The following is a 21,422-nucleotide window of genomic DNA, read 5'->3' as shown; positions in this document are numbered from 1 at the left end:
ATATATACATATGTCATAAAAAGTTGTTTTTGACCCTATTGAAACACTATTCAAAATATCTTGTGTGTTCTGCAGAAGAAAAACTTTCTTTGCAACAACATAAAACATAACTTTTCCATTTTGGGTGAACTATGCCTTTAAGGTCTAAAAACACTTCCATCAAGCAATTGAAGGCACTGTAACAATAAAAGCAATCAAACTGAAACTCACATCAAAAATAAAAAATCTCTGAAGATGTTACAGCATGTATAAAATCACAGGTAACCATTCCGTCTCTTTGCTGTCTCTGTTTTGATGCATAAACAAGGCACACAAATGGTTTATAATAGAGAATGTCACAACTATTGTAGGATGAGAATGAATTACCCACGTGGGTTCATTCCCACAGTACTGAGAAAAACAAAATATTTTTATATGGTAGTGTTAAAACCGTCAAGGCCTCTGTGGGTCGGCAGCCAACGCTCTAGAGTTGCCAGACATAAAAACAGGATCATAATCAGACACCAGAGGCTGGGACTGCAACCAATGGTGACACATCAACAACAACATTCACTTTTCCAGTCCTTTCCTGCAAGGCAATGTGCTTTTCAAATCTTCTTCTTACACATAAAAGAGTTATGGGAATTCAATACAGTGAAGGCAATGCAAGTCTTAAAGGCTTCAGTTCATAATAAACACTTTGTACTTTGACGCCACCGCAAAGCAGCAATTTTACTGTAGATGTGAACAGCCGAAGATCAAAATATTAATGTCATGAAATACAAACTCTATATTCAGAGTAACAGACGAGATGAAAATGAATGGAGAATAAAAATAGTCACAGTCAAACGTCAACAGATTGTTCACATGATCGAACAGCATTGGCAGGCTTTTTGTTTTGGTGCACTTGCGTCCTCTGCTCGATTTGGGGCGCTGGTTTCCAGCTGAGCCGCTGCTTTGGAGACGAGCAGAGGCTCTTGTTCAGCACGCTGTTTCTCGGTTTCTGCCTTGGTGTTGGACTCCGCCGTCTCTCCGGCGCCATCCAGTGGAACCTCCTGAAATTGGCTGAGCGAGATGCGCATGGCAGGAGTGACCTCCTCGTCTTTTGGGGTTTGTGACTCTGTTGTGTTTGCTTCGACTTTTGGTCTGATTTTTGGAGATGGTTGTGTTGTGGAATACATTGGAACATGGGATGCCTCAATAGCGCCATCTACTGTCACATTCTGGGGTTGCATATCAGTCGAATCTTTCTCCTCTTCCTCAAGATCTTGAAGATCTTTTGTCTCGCCTTCCACTGCTACATCTGTAACTATCTCAGCAGGAGGATCTTCAATCACTTCTGTCTGCTCTGGTTCAGCAGAAGCTTCCGGATGGTTCTCCGTCTCTTCCTCAGCACCATTTTCTTCGGAGTTTCCGGATGTGTCTTCATTTGTAGCCTCTGTAGTAGGTTCGTGAGCAGTTTCGTCATCCTCCTCTGGGATTTCTTCCCCTTCGTCTGTGATGATGATTCTTTCTGCTCGAATAATTGCTCCGCCGTCATCATCCTCATCCACCCCCTGCCCGAGCTCCACCTCCTTGAAGCCAAGGAAGGTCATAGTTACACCACCAGCACCTAGCCCTTCAGCAGGGTGGCTGTTGAAGCCGTTAGCAGAAGCATGTTCTTCCTCTCCTGGAGTATTGTGTGATGTTTCTCCTTCCACATTTCCGTTAAGAGCAGCTGAAGTTGTTGTGGTGTCTGTTTCTGTTGTAACATCACTGAGCGTTCCTGCTTCCTCCGCCTCGTGATTTTCAGCATGCACAGAATCATCTGCAACAAAAACCAACAGTATGAATTTAAAATCAGTGTTGATATTCATAGATGATAGGAATACCAAAGTTACTGAGTTTTAAGACTTTGATTGGCGAGGCAATGCTTTAATTCTATAATTAATAGAATATTAAAGTTTTTTTATAAATATGAAACTAATAAGGCAAAGAAGGTAAAGCAGACAGAGAAAAAAAGAAAGACAGGAAAAAAGAGTACAAGTAGGAGAATCTGTTGAAGTGTTGTGAGTTGTTGCTATGTGGTCGCTAAGCTGTTCTGATTGTTTTTTGGCACATTGCTATGTTGCTAGATTGTCCTGGGTGGTTTTTAGGGTGTTGCTAGGTGGTTACTAGAGTGTTTACTGGTCATTACTTTATCAGTACATATTACATACCTTTAGTAAAAATCTATGGGATTTTCTTCACTGATAAGTTTGATCATTTAAGGCCAATTCACACTGCACCAGCAGATGCAGAGTCTGAGAAGTGACTTACTGTAATCTGATGACTGACGCCGTTGTTCTGCATATGTTGGTGCAGATACCAAAGTTCAAAAGAGAGAACAGTATATAATAACTGATATTTTATACCTTTCTTTTCTTCTTTTCCGTTCTCCACGATAGGTCCATTAGCGGCCGTCTCAGCAATTGCTGTTTGATTAAAAACATTTATGATTGATATTAGTTCAATATCATACTGTTTGGATGTTTTTCTGTTATTTTTGAAAACATTTTTCATTGCACAATATTATAATCTGTTTAGACTGTAGATTAAAAAAATTTACTAATTAAGCCTAAAAGAGATTGGTAACACTTTACAAAACGTTTCAATTCGGTAACATAAATAAATATAAATATTATCATAAATACTAATGTTTTTGAAAGAAGAAGTCTCTTATATGCTAAAAAAAAAAAAAAAAACAGTAATATTGTCAAAAAATCTTTTAAAATAAATATATTTATAAATAAATAAATAAAATACATTTAAAATAAATAGATTTGAATATATTTTAAAATGTAATTCCTTCCCGTGATGGCAAAGCTGACTTCTCATCATCCTTCAGAAATCATTCTAAAATGTTGATTTGCCACTCAAGAAAAATTCTCATTATTATCTATGTTGAAAACCGTTGTGCTGCTTAATATTTTTGTGGAAACAGTGATTCTTTTCCTTTTCAGGATAATTTGATGAATAAAAATGTCAAAATGTATTTATTTTACAACACTGATTTGAATTACAATTTTTTAAATAACAAAATACATCCTTGCCGAATAAAATTATTAATATTTTCAAAAAGAAAAAAAAATTGAATGAACCCTAATATTTAAACGGTTGTATACATATTATTTAATAATAAGAAATATTATTATGAAATTGATTATTGTTAATTCATCAACTTATTAATTCATCAATGTTAATTTAAAACTCCAGAAATGTTACATTCAAATTAACCTAGATCAATAAATGCTGTAAAGGTATTGTTCATTGTTAGTTAATGATTTCTAATGCATCAGCTCATGTTGTCAATCTGAACCTTATTGTAAACTCTCACCAACTGAATTAACCAGGAATTAATTTAACACAGATTCACAACTATTGTTTTGTCAAGGATTATACTCTTTTGTGTAAGCAATAATCAAGTCTGGAATGCAGACAAGCCTGATGCTGTGTAACTGAAACAGACAGGCAGATGGTTAGCCTGGACACAGGTGCGGCACAGAGAGAGGACAGGTGGCACACACTCACCTGCTCCCACTGGCTCCACCACGACCTCTCCCTATTGGATGAACAACAGAGAAAAGGTCAACAATCATCCTTAGAGAGGACACATCACACTCTTTAGCTCTTTAAACCATCTCATTCTGCTGCTTAATATTTAATTCAAGGCCATGGAACATTTATGGGTGGAAGAGCTAGTCTCTGATCAGCCTCCATTCTAGACTTGAGAAGTTTCCTTTCTATGTACATTAACATGCACACCAATATCCCAACCGTCTCCCAAATACTGCAGCACTCTGCTTACAATGTGATTTAGAGAAACACCATAAAACATTTATTAAAGGTATACTCACTATTTTTCCTCATTAAAAAGTTTTACATACTTTATATACTTATAAAAGCAGTTTTATTTATGTCGCTTCATGTTCGGGTCACATGACCAGTTGAGTACGACTCACTTTAAGTATAGGAAACATTTGCTCATGGAATGAACTAATCATGGCTGATGGCAAATAGAAGCTGACATACATAAAAGTTACCCATTTAATTAATTCAATGAATATTAATACCATATTCAGAACATTAAATAATAATTGTATTATGTAATAGTTTTGACATTAACTGAAAATTACAAAAGACTCGTTTCAGGTCCGTAGTGTTTATGTCAGATTTGTGTGATTATACACTAAAAAATGCTGGGTTAAAAAGGGACAAACCCAGCTATTGGGTTGTTTTGACCCAGCGGTTGGGTTGTTTTGACTCAAAACAACCCAACAGCTGGGTCAAAACAACCCAACCATTGGGTCAAAACAACCCAATAGCTGGGTTTGTCCCTTTTTAACCCAGCGCTTGGTTATATTTAACCCAGCATTTTTTTAGAGTGTAATGTATAACTCACACTTCCTTTATTGTTGTAAATATCATAAATCATCTAATTCATGTGATGCTTTCCTTGTTTAACCGCTAATACTTTCTTTCACTCACTCTGATTGGATAATTAGGGGTGATCTTTCATCTTTCCTCAACTTTAGGAAAAAACTGGCTGTGTTCATTTACTAACAGACAGACGCTTCAGCTTTTATTGCCACAAGGTGGAGTCACGCCAACACTCTATGTTACATAGTCAGTATTCAATGCAGACAGTATTTAATGAATGCAAAATAGTAAACACAAAAAACACAGATTTGATACTGCATGACCTTTCTTTGGGTCATCATAACTTTTTTTCCCCCAGTATTTTACCTTCAATTCTTATTTGGTGTCTCAGAGATATAAAACTGAATTAATGTACACACTGTAGCAGTTCACTGCTGCCAATTGTAAATTGACCCCAAACAGAAACAATAGAGGAAACTATCTAAATAATCTGATGGGAAAATTTTGAAATGTACTGTTGTTATTTTTACACTTTAGTCACTGGACTCCAAACTTAAAGTCAGTAAAGTCAATCTTAACAGAACACGAGCGTTCACATCAGTTCCTGTGTGTCTGTATTGGTGAAGTATGAATATACATCAGTTAAGTTCATGTGCCAGTTTGAGGTAATGCTTTTGAACTTAATTTGTCTTGAGGAAACACATACAATATTATAAGACCAAGACCCAGCTTAAAATAATAATTCACACAAAAATGTAAATTTACTGAAAATTGACTCACCCTCAGGTCATACGAGATGAAGAAACAAACTCATCTACATCTTGGATGGCCTGAGGGTAAGTCCATTTTCAGCAAAATCATTTTCATTTCATGTTCATATTCTGGTGAACTATTACTTCAATTAGAATAAATTCAATTCTATAATATAAGCTATAGTCTTAAAGCAGCCCGTCACAGGAACTCTGATTCAACAGCCTTCAGTGTGTGTTTTTAAAGTCAAAATGTGTTTACTTGTGGTTCAGCAGACCTCCATACAAGGCTGTTTGCAGAGATGGGCATAAATACATGAAAATCTATTTAAAATAAAAATACAAAATACTGTGTGGAAAAATGTATTTAAATACAAATACAGTATTTTGAAAATACACAAAATACATGTGAAATTGGCCATCCAATGTAGTAATTCCTATAGGCTGAAATCTATCTGGACCTATTCTAAATGAAAAAAAAACAAAAAAAACATTTAGATATGTACAACTGCTCAGAAACTTTTCCATTGAATTGTTTCACTTTCCATTTTACATACCGCTTCCCTTCCCCTGCCCTGTAGGAAATACAAAACTAAAAATTATTATAATTTTTTATTTTTATTTTGGTGAACAATAAAACCAAAAGCTACTTCCTCTCACCGCTGTTTTCTGATGGTTTAGAGAACAATTACTCTGAGTTGCCCGACTGTCATTTCACAGAATTATACAAAGGCGAGCAAGTGTAGAAAGTGTCAAGCAAGTGTCAAAAAAGCAGTGTCCGTTTAGGGAGGAGTGCGCGCAGTCAGCAGGTTTGCGGTGTAGAGGCAGGCGAAAGTATAAACAGGGCTTCAACTGCACAAACCACTTCCACTACGAGAGAAAGCGGCAGCTGTGCGGTGATTCCACCGCTTGTCGAGTCCCGTGTGAAAGGGCCTTTAAAGGGTTAGTTCACCCAAAAATGAAAATTAGCCCATAAATTACTCACCCTCAAGTCATCCTAGGTGTATATGACTTTCTTCTTTCAGACGAATCCAGTCAGAGTTATATTAAAAATGGTCTTTGATCTTTCAAGCTGTTTAATGCCACTCAGCGGGTGTTGCATGCATCAGTCCAAAAGAAGTTAAATAAAAAGCGCCCATCCATAAAAAATGTCTCACATGGCTCCGGGGGGTGAACAAAGGCCTCCTGTAGCGAATCGATGTGTTTTTGTAAGAAAAATATCCATATTCAAAACGTAATAATCACTTTAATGTAGCTTGCGCCAACAGTTGTAGTAATTTATAGGCTAAGTTTCATTTTTGGGTGTACTAACCCGTTAAGCCGAAAGTGTGGGCCTACTTGTCGGCGTTCCACTCCGTCTTGGATCGCGCATGCAAAAAAACTGCCTGCCAGTGTGCAAGTGTGGATTTGAATTTCCTTTTGTGTCATACTGTATTTACACATACAGCACATCACACTCTATTACTCAACCATTCGTCCATGCTTCTTTTTCTACTCCAGTGTTTTCCCACTAAAAGCTGCACATATATTTGCTTACCCCGATTGGCCTTTTTCTATGTAAATGATTTAGAAAAAGTTCAATCAATTCACACTTGATTGAACTATACACACTTTCTATCATTGCCACAATATGTATTGTCATATCACCCAGCCCTAACATACAGTAATGCTTTAAACACATTTGACAAGCTAGATGATAAAAAACAACAACCGATTAACTATCAAAACTGATTGGCTGACACTATTTTTTTTCCCTTGTTGGTGCTCTTTTATTCTTTCATGTTAACTGAAGGCAAATAGTGCACTATTTTAACTTTAATCAACATGAAAAATTGACCATGACATCCTCACCTCATCTAATTCCAGAAAAGTCCCTCACCCAATGCTGAATGGAGCTGTACAGCTGCACCTCACATGCATGAATGTTGGGGTTGAGGGGAGGGGAGGTGTCTGAGACTCTGAACTAGTTGAAGCACAAAATCAGCACCCTGATAAAGAAGTCGACTGGCACATAGTATTTTATGTATTTTAAAAATACTAATCTTAAATGTATTTAAATGCAAATTACATTTGACTTTTTCCAAAGGCTTTAAAATACAAAATAGTATCTAGTAATATAGTATCTGACATACTGCCCATCCCTGGCTGTTTGTTGTTATGGTAACAAGTATAAAAAACAGCCCTGACTTGCTGCTACTTATTAAATTGCTCATAATAATTTCAGAGAGTTGTGCATCTTATAGTAAACTGTGAACATGAAGCATTCATTCCGTGATCCTTCAGAAATCATTCTAATATTCTGATTTGGTGCTCGAGAAACATTTCATATCAGAGTTGTGCTGCATAATATGTTTTTGTGGAAACCGTGATACATTTTCTTTGAGAACAGCATTTATTGGAAGAACAATTTTGTAACATTATAAATGTCTTTACTGTCTCTTTTGATCAATTAAATACATGCCTGTTGTATAGAATTACCAATTTAAAAAATATCTTACTGACCCCAAACTTTTGAACACAGTTTCAAAAATGATTTAGGAGGTGAAAAGCTCTGACACAAGCAGACGTGTGACGTGTTCAGCATTCAGACATGGTGTCTCACCTTATGTTGTGTCTGAGCGTCTGTGCCAGTTTGATTGGAACCGTCTTCAATGAGTTTCTTCAGTTTGGATTCTTCTTCTGCCAACTGCTCAGACGTCACCTGTAACCTAAAGCACATACACGCATGTCATGTTTTATAAGGTGGGAACCTACCATTGGCTTATGTTTTTCTTTAAGAACACCAATAATACTTTGTTTGAGACATATTTTGAATTTTTACACTTGACATTTCCTAATAGAAATTGTTTTATTTCTGGGAAGAGCAAAGTAGTGTTGGTGAAAAAAGTAAGCAATAATATTAACTTACTACATTTTCCAGTATCATTCCAGCAGTATAGAAAAAACAATACGTTTTTATTTATTTATTTGTTTATTGTCCACTCTATCATATGAAGTCCTGAATGTCTCATTAATTTTGTCCAATTGGTTCGTTTGGACATTAAAATTAGCTGGTTTACAGAAAAAAGTTTCACTGATTCATCTGAATCCTGCACAGCATTAAATGCTTTTGGTCACACTTTAGTTTGGGGACCAATTCTCACTATTAGCTACGACGTTTGCCTCAATAAAATCCTAATCTGCTATATATTAATAGTAAGATAGTTGTTAAATTTAAGTATGAGGATTAAGGGATCTAAAATATGGTCATGCAGAATAAGGAATTAATCTGTGCTTTATAAGTACTAATAAACCGCCAATATGCTATTAATATGCATTCTAATAAGCAACTAGTGAGAATTGGTCCATAAAGTGTTACCATGCTTTTTAGTAGCAACACACACACACACACACATAATGTTATCTTATCTTTCCTATGTTTCAGACTATGTTTTATATATAGATATATATATAGTTTTATCAATGATATTTAGTGTAATTTATCAGTTCAAATGCAGTTAGATCCTGATTGTTTCTGTGCAAGAATATTACTACTTTTGATTTCAGAAAATAAAACATGAAATTAAGGTTCCAGAATTTATTGTTAAGGATTCATCAGCACACATAATTCCAAAGCAATGATTCAATCCAAATTTAATAACTTGTTCTTCATCTGAAATGTCTTCCAAAATTCTATGTAGGCAATGTTTAAGCAAACTCTCATTCAGTCTGGCTGCATTCTGGCCTACTTTTCACGATCCTATCGATTCCCGTGCTACTATCCTGTTTCACTGAGAAATACATTATGGACGTAAAATGAGTTGTGAACAACAATTAACCTTTACTTTAAAAGGCTTAGATTATGCCCCTCTAAATGGCTTCAGTGTACTTTTTATTAGTAGCTTTTAGTGTAGCTAAAAACCTTTGCTAAAGTGTAGCTTGCCTGTAGTCATGATTGTTCTGACAACCTACAATTTCAAAGGAGCTTCCCCAGCAGGGTCCCAGAATATACTGTAGGTTTTTCAGGATTTATTATCAGACAAACAAGATGCACAAGTGAGCCTGCACTCACATGGACTCATTTACTCAATCACAATCCTCTCTGGAAATCACAGCATGCGTTACAGCTATATAAAACTGCATTGTAATAAATACAGGCATTAAACGAATCACTCCTCATAGGATGAGAGGCCTCAGATGACTGTTTACACACCATGAAAGTCCCTATAGAGCTGTGAACAGCTTATTACTGCCAAACTTTGCTCTGACTAATTAAAGCCCTGCTTCAACACAGAAGAAGATCTCAGTGGCCAGCTTATTGCAATAATCACCATCTCCTTCAGTCAAGCAAATAAATGCTGATCTGCAAAGCAGGAACATCAAACACTCCTTCTCACTCACACACGCGAAAATAGAAAGATATTTTGGGGGATAAAAACTCATCACCTGCTTGGTGCTCCAGTAATTTGGCAGGAATAATTAGAGGTGTTTGTTTGCAAAGGGAAGCATACTCGATGTATGATTAGAGATTTGAACAAACCCCTAAGTGTTAAACTGATCTCATACGGCAATATATACATAATGCAGTTAAGTGCTAATGGAAGAGTTTTTGTTTGCTTGTTTGTTTTGTTTTACTGTTTTTGGTCAGGGATTTGGCAGTTGTGGTCAGAATTATTAGCCCCCCTTGGTACAGTAAATATGAGCAAAGATGGCTGTAAAAATAAATCTGCATCGTTTATCCTTTTGACCTTTCATTCAAAAAAAAAAAAAAAAACGCAAAAATCTCAACTTTCATTAAAATAAAAAGAAACTGAAATTTAAAAATACAATTTTTCTCCAATACACATTGGCCACAATTATAAGCACCCTGAAATTCTTGTGAATAATATGCCTCTGAAGTATATTCATTCATATTTACATTTTTTAGCACACCAGTGTGACTAACATGAAATTGTCTAGCCATGACTTCCTGTTTTACATGAATATAAATATGAGGGAACACAAAACACAAATTCCCTTGATAGCCCAACACAATAATTAAAACCAAAGAATATAGTTATGATGTGCCGCAAAAGATTGTTGAGCTTCACAAAATAGAAAGTGGCTGTAAGAGTAGTAGTATAATTCTATTTAATGCCATATCAGCATCTGTGGGGCTATTTTCATGGCAAAAACTCAATTACAAAAATGCAAATATCACAAATACAATAAAAACCAAACAAACAAACACAGCAAGTAATATTATACAAGATTTTTTTAAATTAACATGATAAAAATTCTAAAACCTTTTCAGGCAAAACCTTTCTAAACAAGACCTTCATAACTTCATAAAAGAGCTTTCTACTTGCATTAAAAGTGGGACAGTCCAAAAGAATATGTTTAATAGAAACAGAACATGCATAAAGTTGGGTATTCATTCACCTTTAAGCAAAAATGCATGAGTCAGTCTTGTATGACCTACTGTATATGACATCTGGTGAAGACCAAATGATCAAATCTGGTTTTAGGTGAGATTAAAAATCTGTTTGAGATTTCCGGATGGATTTCATGTTATCTATTATTTGTGCACGTATCCCACTCTTGTAGCCACTTATTGATTATATACTGGCTGTAAGAAAATAGCTAAAGCATTGAAAGTTCCCGTTTCCACCATCATGGCAATTAAGAATTTCCAATCAAGGAGAGACCCAAGCCATATACAGAGAGCAGAATATCACAGAGAATCTTGATGGGCTCTGTTGACTTGGCCCGGCAAGCAACCACTCAAAACACACTAGCAACCATCTAGCAATGCACTAAAACACTCAGAGAACCCTTGTAACTGTGTAGAAACATGCTTAAAATACTCATAACAACCTATAAACTGTATAGCAATGTACTAAAAACAATTCAGATCACCTCAGCAACCACATATGAATCCTCTGGCAACCATCCACAACCTCAGGGTTAAATAAAATATGAAAAATTAAAAATCGTACTTGTTAATGTGCGTCTCTATCTCCTGAACCTTAGGGCCCCAGAGGGGCGATCGGGGTCCCGTACTGTCAGGAGATGCAGGAGGTCCTTCCATCAGCCACTGGTCTCTGAGGGACTTCCTCTGTGAGAGAAACAGGGACAGGAGGAAGAGGTAATTAATGCGGCTGACACATTTAAATAGATTTCTTATCAGCAGTTCACACTAACAGCCAAACAAAGGCATTACAGCAAACTGCTTTCTGGAGCTTAAAGGCCTATTCACACCAAAAGTTAATATTTGCCATAAAAACACACAAGACTGAATTGAAAAAAAAAAAAAATGCATTTGTACCTCTAAAATCGCAATGTCCCTACTACCCACCACTTTTTTTTTTTGCAAAAGTTGCAAGTTGTTTGATATGTTCTACTTCAACATCCTGTTTCGGTACAAGCTGTCAAGATTGGAAAAAAGTCAAGTTGTTTGATATGTAACACCTCAACTTCCTGTTTCAGCAGGCGACAATACAAAGAAAAGAGAAATGTGTTCGTCTAACCATTTCATGGGGTCTTTAAATTAAGAAAAATCTGAAGAAAATGCACTTGAAGTGAATAATTCTGCTGCAAAACATCCTTTATACAATTTAGAGAATGCCAAAAGGTAAAATTCGAAAATGAAATTTCCTGCTGAGCGTAATGTACTTTCACTCCTCTGCTAATTCCACCTCCAACAGCAAAAACAAGTACCAACGCATTTCTATATCAGGACCATCTAGAGTGTATTTCACTAATAAGAAAACAAGGCTGTGTCTATTCTGACATGTAACTCCATAACGTGCACAAAAGTGCAGCCACCAGCTGCCACACAGGAAGTGATGTGCACCATGGAAACTGAAAATATATGAGGAGTAAGATAAGTAAGATAACACAAGACAGCAGTGGCTGTGAGATTAAACTTTATCTGCTTGCATGATTTCATTATGATTATGAACCGCAAATACAAACCCTACAGACACATTTTATGCCACTTATCATAAGGGTGTTTCTTGTCCAATGGCCACTTTTATGTCCCAGTGGTTGGTTTTAATAATACTGATTTCAAATTCATTGTGATCACATTTAAACTTAGAAACTTGTCGTAATTCCTTCATTTAGTTTTTCTACCATTCAGTTGCCTTTATGTAAAGATTTTATAGATATCCCTGACCCAGACTTTCAATCTTTAATATTTTAAAAGCTATGATAAAACAGTGAAATAATCATAAGCCATACTGATAGGCTATATATTATCTGAAAATTAATTTGTAAACAAATTTCATGTCTAAAAATTTTGACAGATAATGTTTAATCAGAAGTTAGTGGACTCATTTGACACAACAGTATATGGAAGCCCATTTCTGCCACATAAGATTATGATTATGATTAAGTATTGACATAAAAAGTTAAAATTGTTACAAGTCATAATGACAAAAAATTATGACTTAAAAAAAAAGACTTTATATTACATAATTATGTTTTTTTCTCATTTCGACTTGTCATAATTTCAATTTACCATCATCAATTTTGACCTTTTTGTCATAACTTTTAATATCATCATTGTGACTTAATATTTTATTTAAATTTTATCTCATAATTATTGTTTACAAAAACATGATTTTTTTTATCTCATGTGGTGGAAAAGAGCTTTCATAACAGTAAGTGAAAATCATGAAATAAAATTTGAGCTGTCAGAAAATAAAGAGAAGTCAACATAAATAAAGCTGTCATTTTTTTTCAAATGATGTAAAAAGCGTGAAAATATTACTTATTATTTATAAATATTATTTATATATATATATATATATATTATATTTTAATTTCATTATAAGAATATTTATGAATGATTTAATTTGAGATGTGGTGTAAATTATTTTAATTCTTCAGAAAAATGACTAATGCTGTCAGGCATGCATTACACTATGCTGTGATGATTTATATACACAGTTGAATATTATTAGTGGATGTGAAATAACTAATAGTGTGAGTGTGAAAAGCTTGTTTTAGGATATTGTTTTTTCCCCAAGGACAAAAGGGCCCATAGTTGTGAAACACCCATAAATGTACACACACAGACACACGGTGTATGAAAAATTTGTCTTGGAACCAACAGAGTAGGAACACAAAGGAATAGGAAGAGGGAACGCCAATCTGAAAATTTATGGAAACAATGGGGGGAGAGAGAGAGAGAGAATGTACACACACACACAAACACATGTCAGAGAAGGCATAAAATCTTCCAGGATAACATTTCAATTCTCAAGAAGGGTGTGTGTGTGGCACTGGTGACTGTGTGAATTTGTGTGTGTATGTGTGTGCAAATAGGCCTACATTTGTGAAATTCCACTCCATGATAAGCCTACTTAACACAAAGGGACCTGATGTGTCCTGCTGCAAAACAGGGTCACAGGTCGTGCAGGCAAGTGTGTGCGTGTGTGAGAGGTCACACCTTCAGCTGCTGAAGTCTCAGTCTCTCATCCTCAATCTCTCTCCTGGCTCGCTCCTGTTCCTCCTGGATCTGCCGTTTCTCCTGAAAGTAGAAAATATCACAGACTTGAAGTATAGTTAAAACACCTTTTCAGAATGTTCACACAACCTAACATGTTCCTTCCACGCACTTTGCTTTAATGCAGCTTCAAGCTGGCTTGATACTTCAAATCTCAACTTCTTCTGCACTCTTCAGTCTGTCACATTGACAGATAAAGTCTTCAACACTGATAATATTTGATATTCGAATGATTTCTGAAGGATCATGTGACACTGAAGACTGGAGTAATGGCAGCTGAAAATTCAACTTTGCCATCACAGGAATACATTATATTTTAAAATATATTAAAATGGTTATTTCTAATTGTAATAATATTTTAATAATTAGTGTAATAATTTCAATGTTACTGTATTTTGATCAAATAAATCAAACTACTTCTTTCAAAACCGTTAAAAAAATCTTGCACACCCCAAACTTTTAAATGGTAGAAAATCACCAAATATTTTGTATTATTTTTTAATAACCAAAAGGTTTTGGTTACATTTTGTTCCACAGCCTTGAAACAGAAATAAAATATGTGATACCTCTTATTTTAATGATAAAGATTTTCCCAAACAGTGTATAGTATATGTAATTTTAATATGCAAAAAAAAAAAAAAAAACATACAAGTGTGCGTGTCTGCAGAAAAGTATCATCTCTCCACCTGGATTGTATTTCTGAACCCACTGTTGTTCTCTGTAACCATAAGCTTTCCATGTTGGTGCTACGTAAGTTTAAATGGTGAATTTTGGACATAATCAACCACTGAACCCAAGTGTCGTTCATCATGACTTGAAATGATTACTAGACTGCATTCAGAGGACATGAATATTTTGTATGTCAGCAAGCAGGTGAAGAGACTCTTGGGTAGAGCGTCATTGCTGTTGGTGTAGTTTTACGTGGTCTGGACAGACTCCATCACTTAATAATTCAGAATGAGTCGTGAACACATCTAACACCAGTTACAATGCCTGTGTGTGTGTTTGTGGGAGACATCCTGTACACTTTTAAAAATAAAAGTTCCTTCTTGGCATCTATGGATCCATGAAGAGCCTTTAACATCAGTGGAACCTTTCTATTGTGCTAAAGGTTCTTTGTAATGGAAAAATAATATTTAAATTATTAAATTCTCCTTCACACTAAAAACATGTTTCTTTGAAGAACTGTACACTGAAAGGTTCTTTGGATAACCCAAAATTCTTCTATAGGATTGCTGTCAAAACCCCCTTTTGAAACCTCTATTTTCAAGAGAGTACAGTACAGTCTATTTGTTATCATGCATGCTTCTATTAAAAGCACACTTTATAATGGCTACCTCTGGAAGTCCACAGGTACAGCAGCAGATTCTAATATGATGGATGTCTCTATATGTTTCCGCGTGACACTATTTGCAGGGCTTAAGCTGCGCTGTCATTTAAATGGTAAATTAATCCACTGCATGCTCTTGACCGGTTCACTTGTCATAAAATGATATATGAAATACAATCATAGCTTCTGTGGGACGTACCGCTATAGCCTTTAGTCGCTGCTGGTACTTCTCTGCTTCATGTTCCATCCTGGACCTGGAATATAAGAGACTGCATAATTAAGTTTATTTTAAAACAGTTAAAATTTTACTTTTAAACCCCAGTTATACAGAGAAATGAACCTTGCATTAGTTATTTAAAATAGCTAAATAGTTTTATACATCCATCATACACACAGTCGATTATAGTGGAATAAGGGATTTGTGGAATCAGGAAATGATTATACTTTTTAAGAAATTTGCACTTTTGCAAAAATGAAATTTTATAAAAGTTACAGTAAACACATTTATAATGTTACAAATGACTTGCGATTTCATGAATGCTGTATAGCAATGACAGCTGTGAAGACTTTTTGCATACTAGGAGTCAGTTTATGTTGATATTGAGGTGAAATTTCATCTTGCGCTTTGTTATTGGCTTGTAGCACTTCTCATAAAGTGCTTTCACAGAACAGCTTACTGAGTATTATGGATAATGAGTCTAAGTTTCTCTTTCGAAGCATGTACCAGCAAATCTTTTATGTTCTGAGTGTTCTGATAACGCTAGAGTTTAGTGTGTACTTCTCAGTGAAGCTTCTACTGTAGCTGACTCTGATATATCCTTGTCTTGTTGACGTCCACTTTTTTCTCTCTATTCTGTTTAGATCCTGTTTTTTTTTTTTCTTTCAAGATAGTAGTGCATGGAATAAAACAACAATGTATTTGCATGTGAAAAATTGGCCATTTCTAAAACCAAACTTTGACTTGAAAGTGTACAGTGACTTTAAAGAAATGCACAGTACTTTTCAAAAGTTTGGGGTCAGTACAATTTTATTTATTTATTTTTAATTTTTTTTTTTTTTTTTAATTAAATCATACACTCTAAAAAATGCTGGGTTGTTTCAACCCAACTTTGGGTCAAATATGGACTAACCCAACCGTTGGGTTACACTTTTACATAAAATTTTTAACCCAAAAGTTTGGTTAGTCCATATTTGACCCAAAGTTGGGTTGAAACAACCCAGCATTTTTTAGAGTGTAGCTTACAAATAAAAGCAAATAGCTTTTATTCAGCAAGGACACATGATCAATAGTGTCAGTAAAGACTTTCAACATTTATAATATATATAAAAAAAAAAATTCTTCAGCAGCAAATCAATGTATTTGAATGATTTCTGAAGGATCATGTGACACTAATGATGCTGAAAATTCAGCTTTGCATTACAGGAATAAATTGCAATACATTTTAAAATGTATTAAAATAGAAAAGAATTATAGTAATGTTTCTCACATTACTATTTTTACTGTATTTGTGATGAGTAAATACAACTTTGGTGAGCAGAAGAGACGCATATGAATAACAGATTTAAACCAGTTTTAATTGTTACAATGTCAGTAGTATAAGTAAATGGACAATGTACCAAGATATCCCTATTTATTTGTCAGCAAAAGTCCACCAGGTGATGTAAAACACATCATCCAGCATGCTTTTGACAGTGCCAGCCTGCCAGTGTTTTCATAAAACCTACAGATCGTACTTCTGCGTTTTTTTTAATCTCCACTCACAGATAGTCTGGATCAAGCCCAGTGCATTGTGGGTGTTGAAGTTTTCCTACCTTTTTCACCACACTGTTTTCTCTGGTCATGGATCATGCCAGGTGCATGTTTCTACTGCACAGACAGCCAACTTTTATTAAAACCCAATGTTGCCAGCAGTAAATTAACCCTTTAACTGATTTTTTTTTTCTGGGCATTTATACCAGTTCATGCATTTCCTAGAATTCAAACGCATATATTTAATATTTAATATATATTATATATTGACTGAGCAAATATGAAATGTTTTCAGTAAGATATTTCATCATCCTCAAAGCTGTCTTACAGGCCTGAAGCGCTAACGGAGAAAACGGTTCAACACAAGAATTTCACTTTCAGCTCTCAGCGCTGAGAACAGAAGCTGTGTGTTCCCTTCAGGTCACGTTAGACTCGGCATACATGAACACACACAGATCAAGTCGTTTGATCCTTGTTGATGTTCATACCTTGAACACCCTGCATGAGAGAGTCTGTTTCTTGGGGAGGGAAAAAATATGGGTGTGTATAATAAATATATGGAAGTGCAAAAGCTAAATAGAATAAACCCACCTTTGTTTGAGTTTGTGCCAACGAATACAGCCGGACAAGTAAATACAAGATTAAACAAAATGCTTCTCTTTTCTTTCTGACTGGCTTGTTGCGGAGCTTGTTTTGACACAGGTTGTGGAGACCTCCGGGTTTTTATGGCAGGGAATCACAGGACTTATAAAGTCTATGTCAAATGAGGCCTTGGCTGTGACAAAGAACCTTCCTGTGTCTCTCATGCGCTTTGCGAGTGGGGAGAGATATGCTTTTACCAAGAATGAAAGTGTTTACTCCTCTTCTTCCCCAAGGCTGATGGGTAACTTCCAAACTGCTGCGAGGGGAACAGGCTGTCTCGTCAGAGTTCTGGAGACAAACTTTGCCGAGAATAGCACAGAGGAATAAACAAAAACGAGCCTTTGATGATTCACTCTCTTCAGGTCTCAACAGAAAGTTCAATGCTAATTAAAATGTGGAGCTATGCGTATCCGTCAGGCACAAATAAAAAGAAGAGGAAACGAGAGAATTAAAGACGAAAAGATAAAAAAAAAATGCAACAGAAAAGGCGAGAAACAATGGGCTTCTCTGCTTTCTCATTCACACTCGTCATCAGGTGTGTCCACCCAAGCTGTTGCTATGGCAACGGACTGCCATCTGCACAGGTACAATGACACCAACACCCATTTAATTACTATTGTGACCTGGAAACTCATCCCGGAGGGCTAAATTATATTACGATTATATAATATGACAAACATACTTTCATATTTTAGAATGCTGCTCAGATATATGCTGCAAACATAAGCCTTATGTATTTATGTTGTGTTTTAGAGGACAACAAAATGCATTGAATTATGAGCAAATTTGCACGGGGGTGTACTGGATAAGATATGTTCTCTGTTCTCTGTCTTAATATCTTAGGGGCTGTTTACACGACACCATTTTCAGCTAAAAACAGAAAACTTTTTATACTAACTTTTTATACTTGGGATTTCATTTGCACAACAAGTGCAATTTGGGAACCTAAAAACACAAACTTTTGAAAAATGGGTGAAAGTTTTTGAAAATTATACCGTTATTGTCTCTGTGTAAACTCTCAAAATGATTATTTGTGGAATTGGTGACGTCATGTGCATGAGTATTACGTCTTTGTGAAGTTTTTTTTTACAAAGTGACATCGCCAACTACTGGCCTGGCATGCATAATACAGCGTTTTTAGTCATTTTCATGGATCCGTGTGAATGGGGATCGTTTTGACAATGTTGTCAAAATTAAAATCAAAGCACACTATTGTAGTTTTTTTAGCAAATATATCCTGTTTTAAGGATGTCTATTTACAAACAAGGATATGAATAATGGATATAAATAGTGATTAAAAAAAATAATTGTTTGCACTGTGAAGGCTAGAACAAAAATGCATTTTTTTCAGCATGTTTATAACATAATTTTAATTATTTTGTAGTTTTAATTTTACTTTTGTTTTATAGGGTGACTTTCTGTCCAGGGGAACTATAGCTGAAAAATAGCTTTTGTCTAAATCTGGCACATATACAGTAATGTTTATTAATGTGCACTGTCCCTGCAAAACACTAATAAAAAAAAATATATATATATATTTTACAGTTAAAATGTGTTTAAAACAAGGTAAATCAAGTGGAAAAAACTGCGAGTGCAGTAAGAGAAAATATACTTGTGTTAAAAATGCACTCTATAAAATTCTTAACATCTTATGAAGAGTTGCTTCTCAAAAAATGTATCTTGTTTTAAAGATTTTTACTGGAAACCAAGTAACAAAATAAAACGACAACAACAAAAGACTAATTAAGGAGTCATTTTTGCTGTGCGTGGGTGTGCAAAAACTACTAACTAGAAACTCATGACTGTAGACTTCAAAGGAAGTCATGCCGCAGAGCACTTGTAAATACAGCATTGAGCAGAGATGACATGGTTTTAGGTCAAATATGTGTGCTGGGGCCAGTCAGACTGAATGTATATTTACCCTGCTGGAGACCAGGCCTGAGTGACTGACATACCCCACTGGAAACCGTGAGAGATGAATCGAGCCTCAGGGGTAAGGGGATCATGGAAACTCAGATGAAACACTCTATCACTTTCAGATAAACACACACACAAACCTTCCACCGCTAATATTCACAATTTTCAACCGTTTACATGATGGAAGGCTGCAAATGTAGCAGAAAATATAATAATGGCTCTTTCATCATATCCTTACCGTCGTAATCTACACTACCCATCCTCTGAATTATGCACATTCATGAGAAACCACACTAAATCCTGAGGAAACAAAGCGAGTCAGCACTGTCTTTGTGTATTTTCTCTAAATACTCTCCCATTCTCAAGCCTGGCTCAATGTCAGCTTCACATTTTAGAAAGAAGTTGTTGAGAAATTAACAAAGCTTTAATATACCTCCTCGCTACCACAATCACTCACACTCCCACATGTTTGCCAGGGCAGTGCTGTGCAGTTGCTAAGGTGTCGAGAGTGGTTGTGAGCTCATTGCTATGTGGTTGCTAGGGTATTTTGGATGATTGTAAGATGGTTTGACTTGCTAGCCAAAACAGCCCTCCCACAAGTCTCTCTGATATTCTGGTCTCTGGATATGACTCAGGTCTAAGTGTCAGTCTATTGATATTTTTTTTCTTTTTGCCAAAAAATCCTTAAGGAATATTCTAGGTTCAGTACAAGTAATGCAAATGAACAGCATTTGTGAAAATGTTGATTACTACAAAAAATTATTATTTATTTAATAAATTAATTTAATAACTCTTCACCTAAAAAACAGCAAGAATCTGGGTTACAGAGAAGTAAACAGGGCCAACGTTAAATACTCACTATACACTGAAAAAAAAGAAGAAGAAATGGAAAATGTACTGGTAATTTTCTGCCAGGACATTATTCAGTAATTTTACAAACATTTCTTTTAACCCTGAAACATAACGCAATGAAATTCAAAATACAGGTAAATCACATCTAAAAAATAAATACGGAAAATTTCTAATACAGTACATTGTTCCCTATTTTTTTTTAACTGTAGGAAAGTATAGTCACAAGACGTAGACAATATGTGTTAAAAAACCTCACAAACTTTTCTGTGTAAAGATATATACTTTACACCACAAACCCTAACTTTAACAAATGTAAAAATTATTTAGTTGAAATAATACACTGTTGAAATAAAGTTGTTATAAAATATGTGACCCTGGACCACAAAACCAGTCTTAAGGGTCAATTTTTCAAAATTTAGATTTATACATCATCTGAAAGCTGAATAAATAAGCTTTCCATTGATGTATGGTTTGTTATGATAGGACAATATTTGGTCGAGACTACAACTACTTGAAAATCTGGAATCTGAGGGTGCAAAACAATCAAAACATTGAGAAAAACGCCTTTAAAGTTGTCCAAATGAAGTCCTTAGCAATGCATATTACTAATAAAAAAAAAACTGTTTTTGTGCTCCAGGATCACATATTATAAAATTACATGCTTCACATATCTGCTTTTTAAATTGGCCCATTCACTTCCATTATAAATGTGTCACCATAATCTTGATTTTTACTGATTTTAAAATGTAATATTATGGTCAGAATTGTATAAAAATCCCAAACCCTAAGTGTTTTGTATTGACCAACAGAAACCTTGATGCTTACTTTAGCAAACAAGACTTAAAATGCAACATAAACTAAATACTCAATCCCCTAGAGCTGAAATAGCTTTAGTTTAACTGCGGATCATTTGTCTATTTTCTGCCTGGGTAACGTCTTTATTTATAATGCATTAATAAATGTACAGAAATCAAGCTAATAACTTGGGTTGAATGATAAATGTGACAATCCAAACAGCAAGTATAGAGCAGCCACGCGGAAGCCACCGCCACTAAGCATGTGCCCCTGGCGCAGTGTGACACACTTCCCCACACCACCCTGCACACTTTCTGCTCTCATGCTCTTCATTTTCATAAAGCGGTTTGAGTTTTCCTCATTTTAGCCCCAGATGACTGAGCAGGTATCTAGGGCTGGGTATCGCTCAAAAATTTTCGATACCGATACCTTGACTTCGATACCGGTTCCTGAACGATACTTTTTTCGATACCAATTTTATGAAATCAATTTTAACAAGATTACATTATCTAAAAAAAAAAAACTTTGGTTTTATTT

The 21,422-nt window shown here is 35.3% G+C and overlaps 1 protein-coding gene across 2 annotated transcripts in view; it reads right to left on the bottom strand.

The window, feature by feature from the left end:
- Positions 1-93: 93 nt before the first annotated feature.
- Positions 94-21,422, bottom strand: part of LOC107659970 (paralemmin-3-like) — a 47,482-nt gene continuing 26,153 nt past the window's right edge. For both annotated transcript variants that reach the window (XM_016449105.1, XM_016449104.1), the window contains exons 2-8: positions 15,129-15,183; positions 13,543-13,623; positions 11,084-11,202; positions 7,729-7,834; positions 3,529-3,559; positions 2,373-2,432; positions 94-1,786 (exon numbers count right to left, since the gene is read on the bottom strand). In XM_016449105.1, the coding sequence (XP_016304591.1) occupies positions 843-1,786; positions 2,373-2,432; positions 3,529-3,559; positions 7,729-7,834; positions 11,084-11,202; positions 13,543-13,623; positions 15,129-15,176 (1,389 nt within the window). In that variant the 5' untranslated portion in view covers positions 15,177-15,183 and the 3' untranslated portion in view covers positions 94-842. The remainder of the gene's footprint in view (positions 1,787-2,372; positions 2,433-3,528; positions 3,560-7,728; positions 7,835-11,083; positions 11,203-13,542; positions 13,624-15,128; positions 15,184-21,422) is intronic.

The sequence above is a fragment of the Sinocyclocheilus anshuiensis genome, unplaced genomic scaffold, assembly GCF_001515605.1.
Source record: "Sinocyclocheilus anshuiensis isolate Anshui unplaced genomic scaffold, SAMN03320099.WGS_v1.1 scaffold55, whole genome shotgun sequence".
Taxonomy (NCBI): Eukaryota; Metazoa; Chordata; class Actinopteri; order Cypriniformes; family Cyprinidae; genus Sinocyclocheilus; species Sinocyclocheilus anshuiensis.
This window is presented reverse-complemented; position numbering and strand designations above follow the sequence as displayed.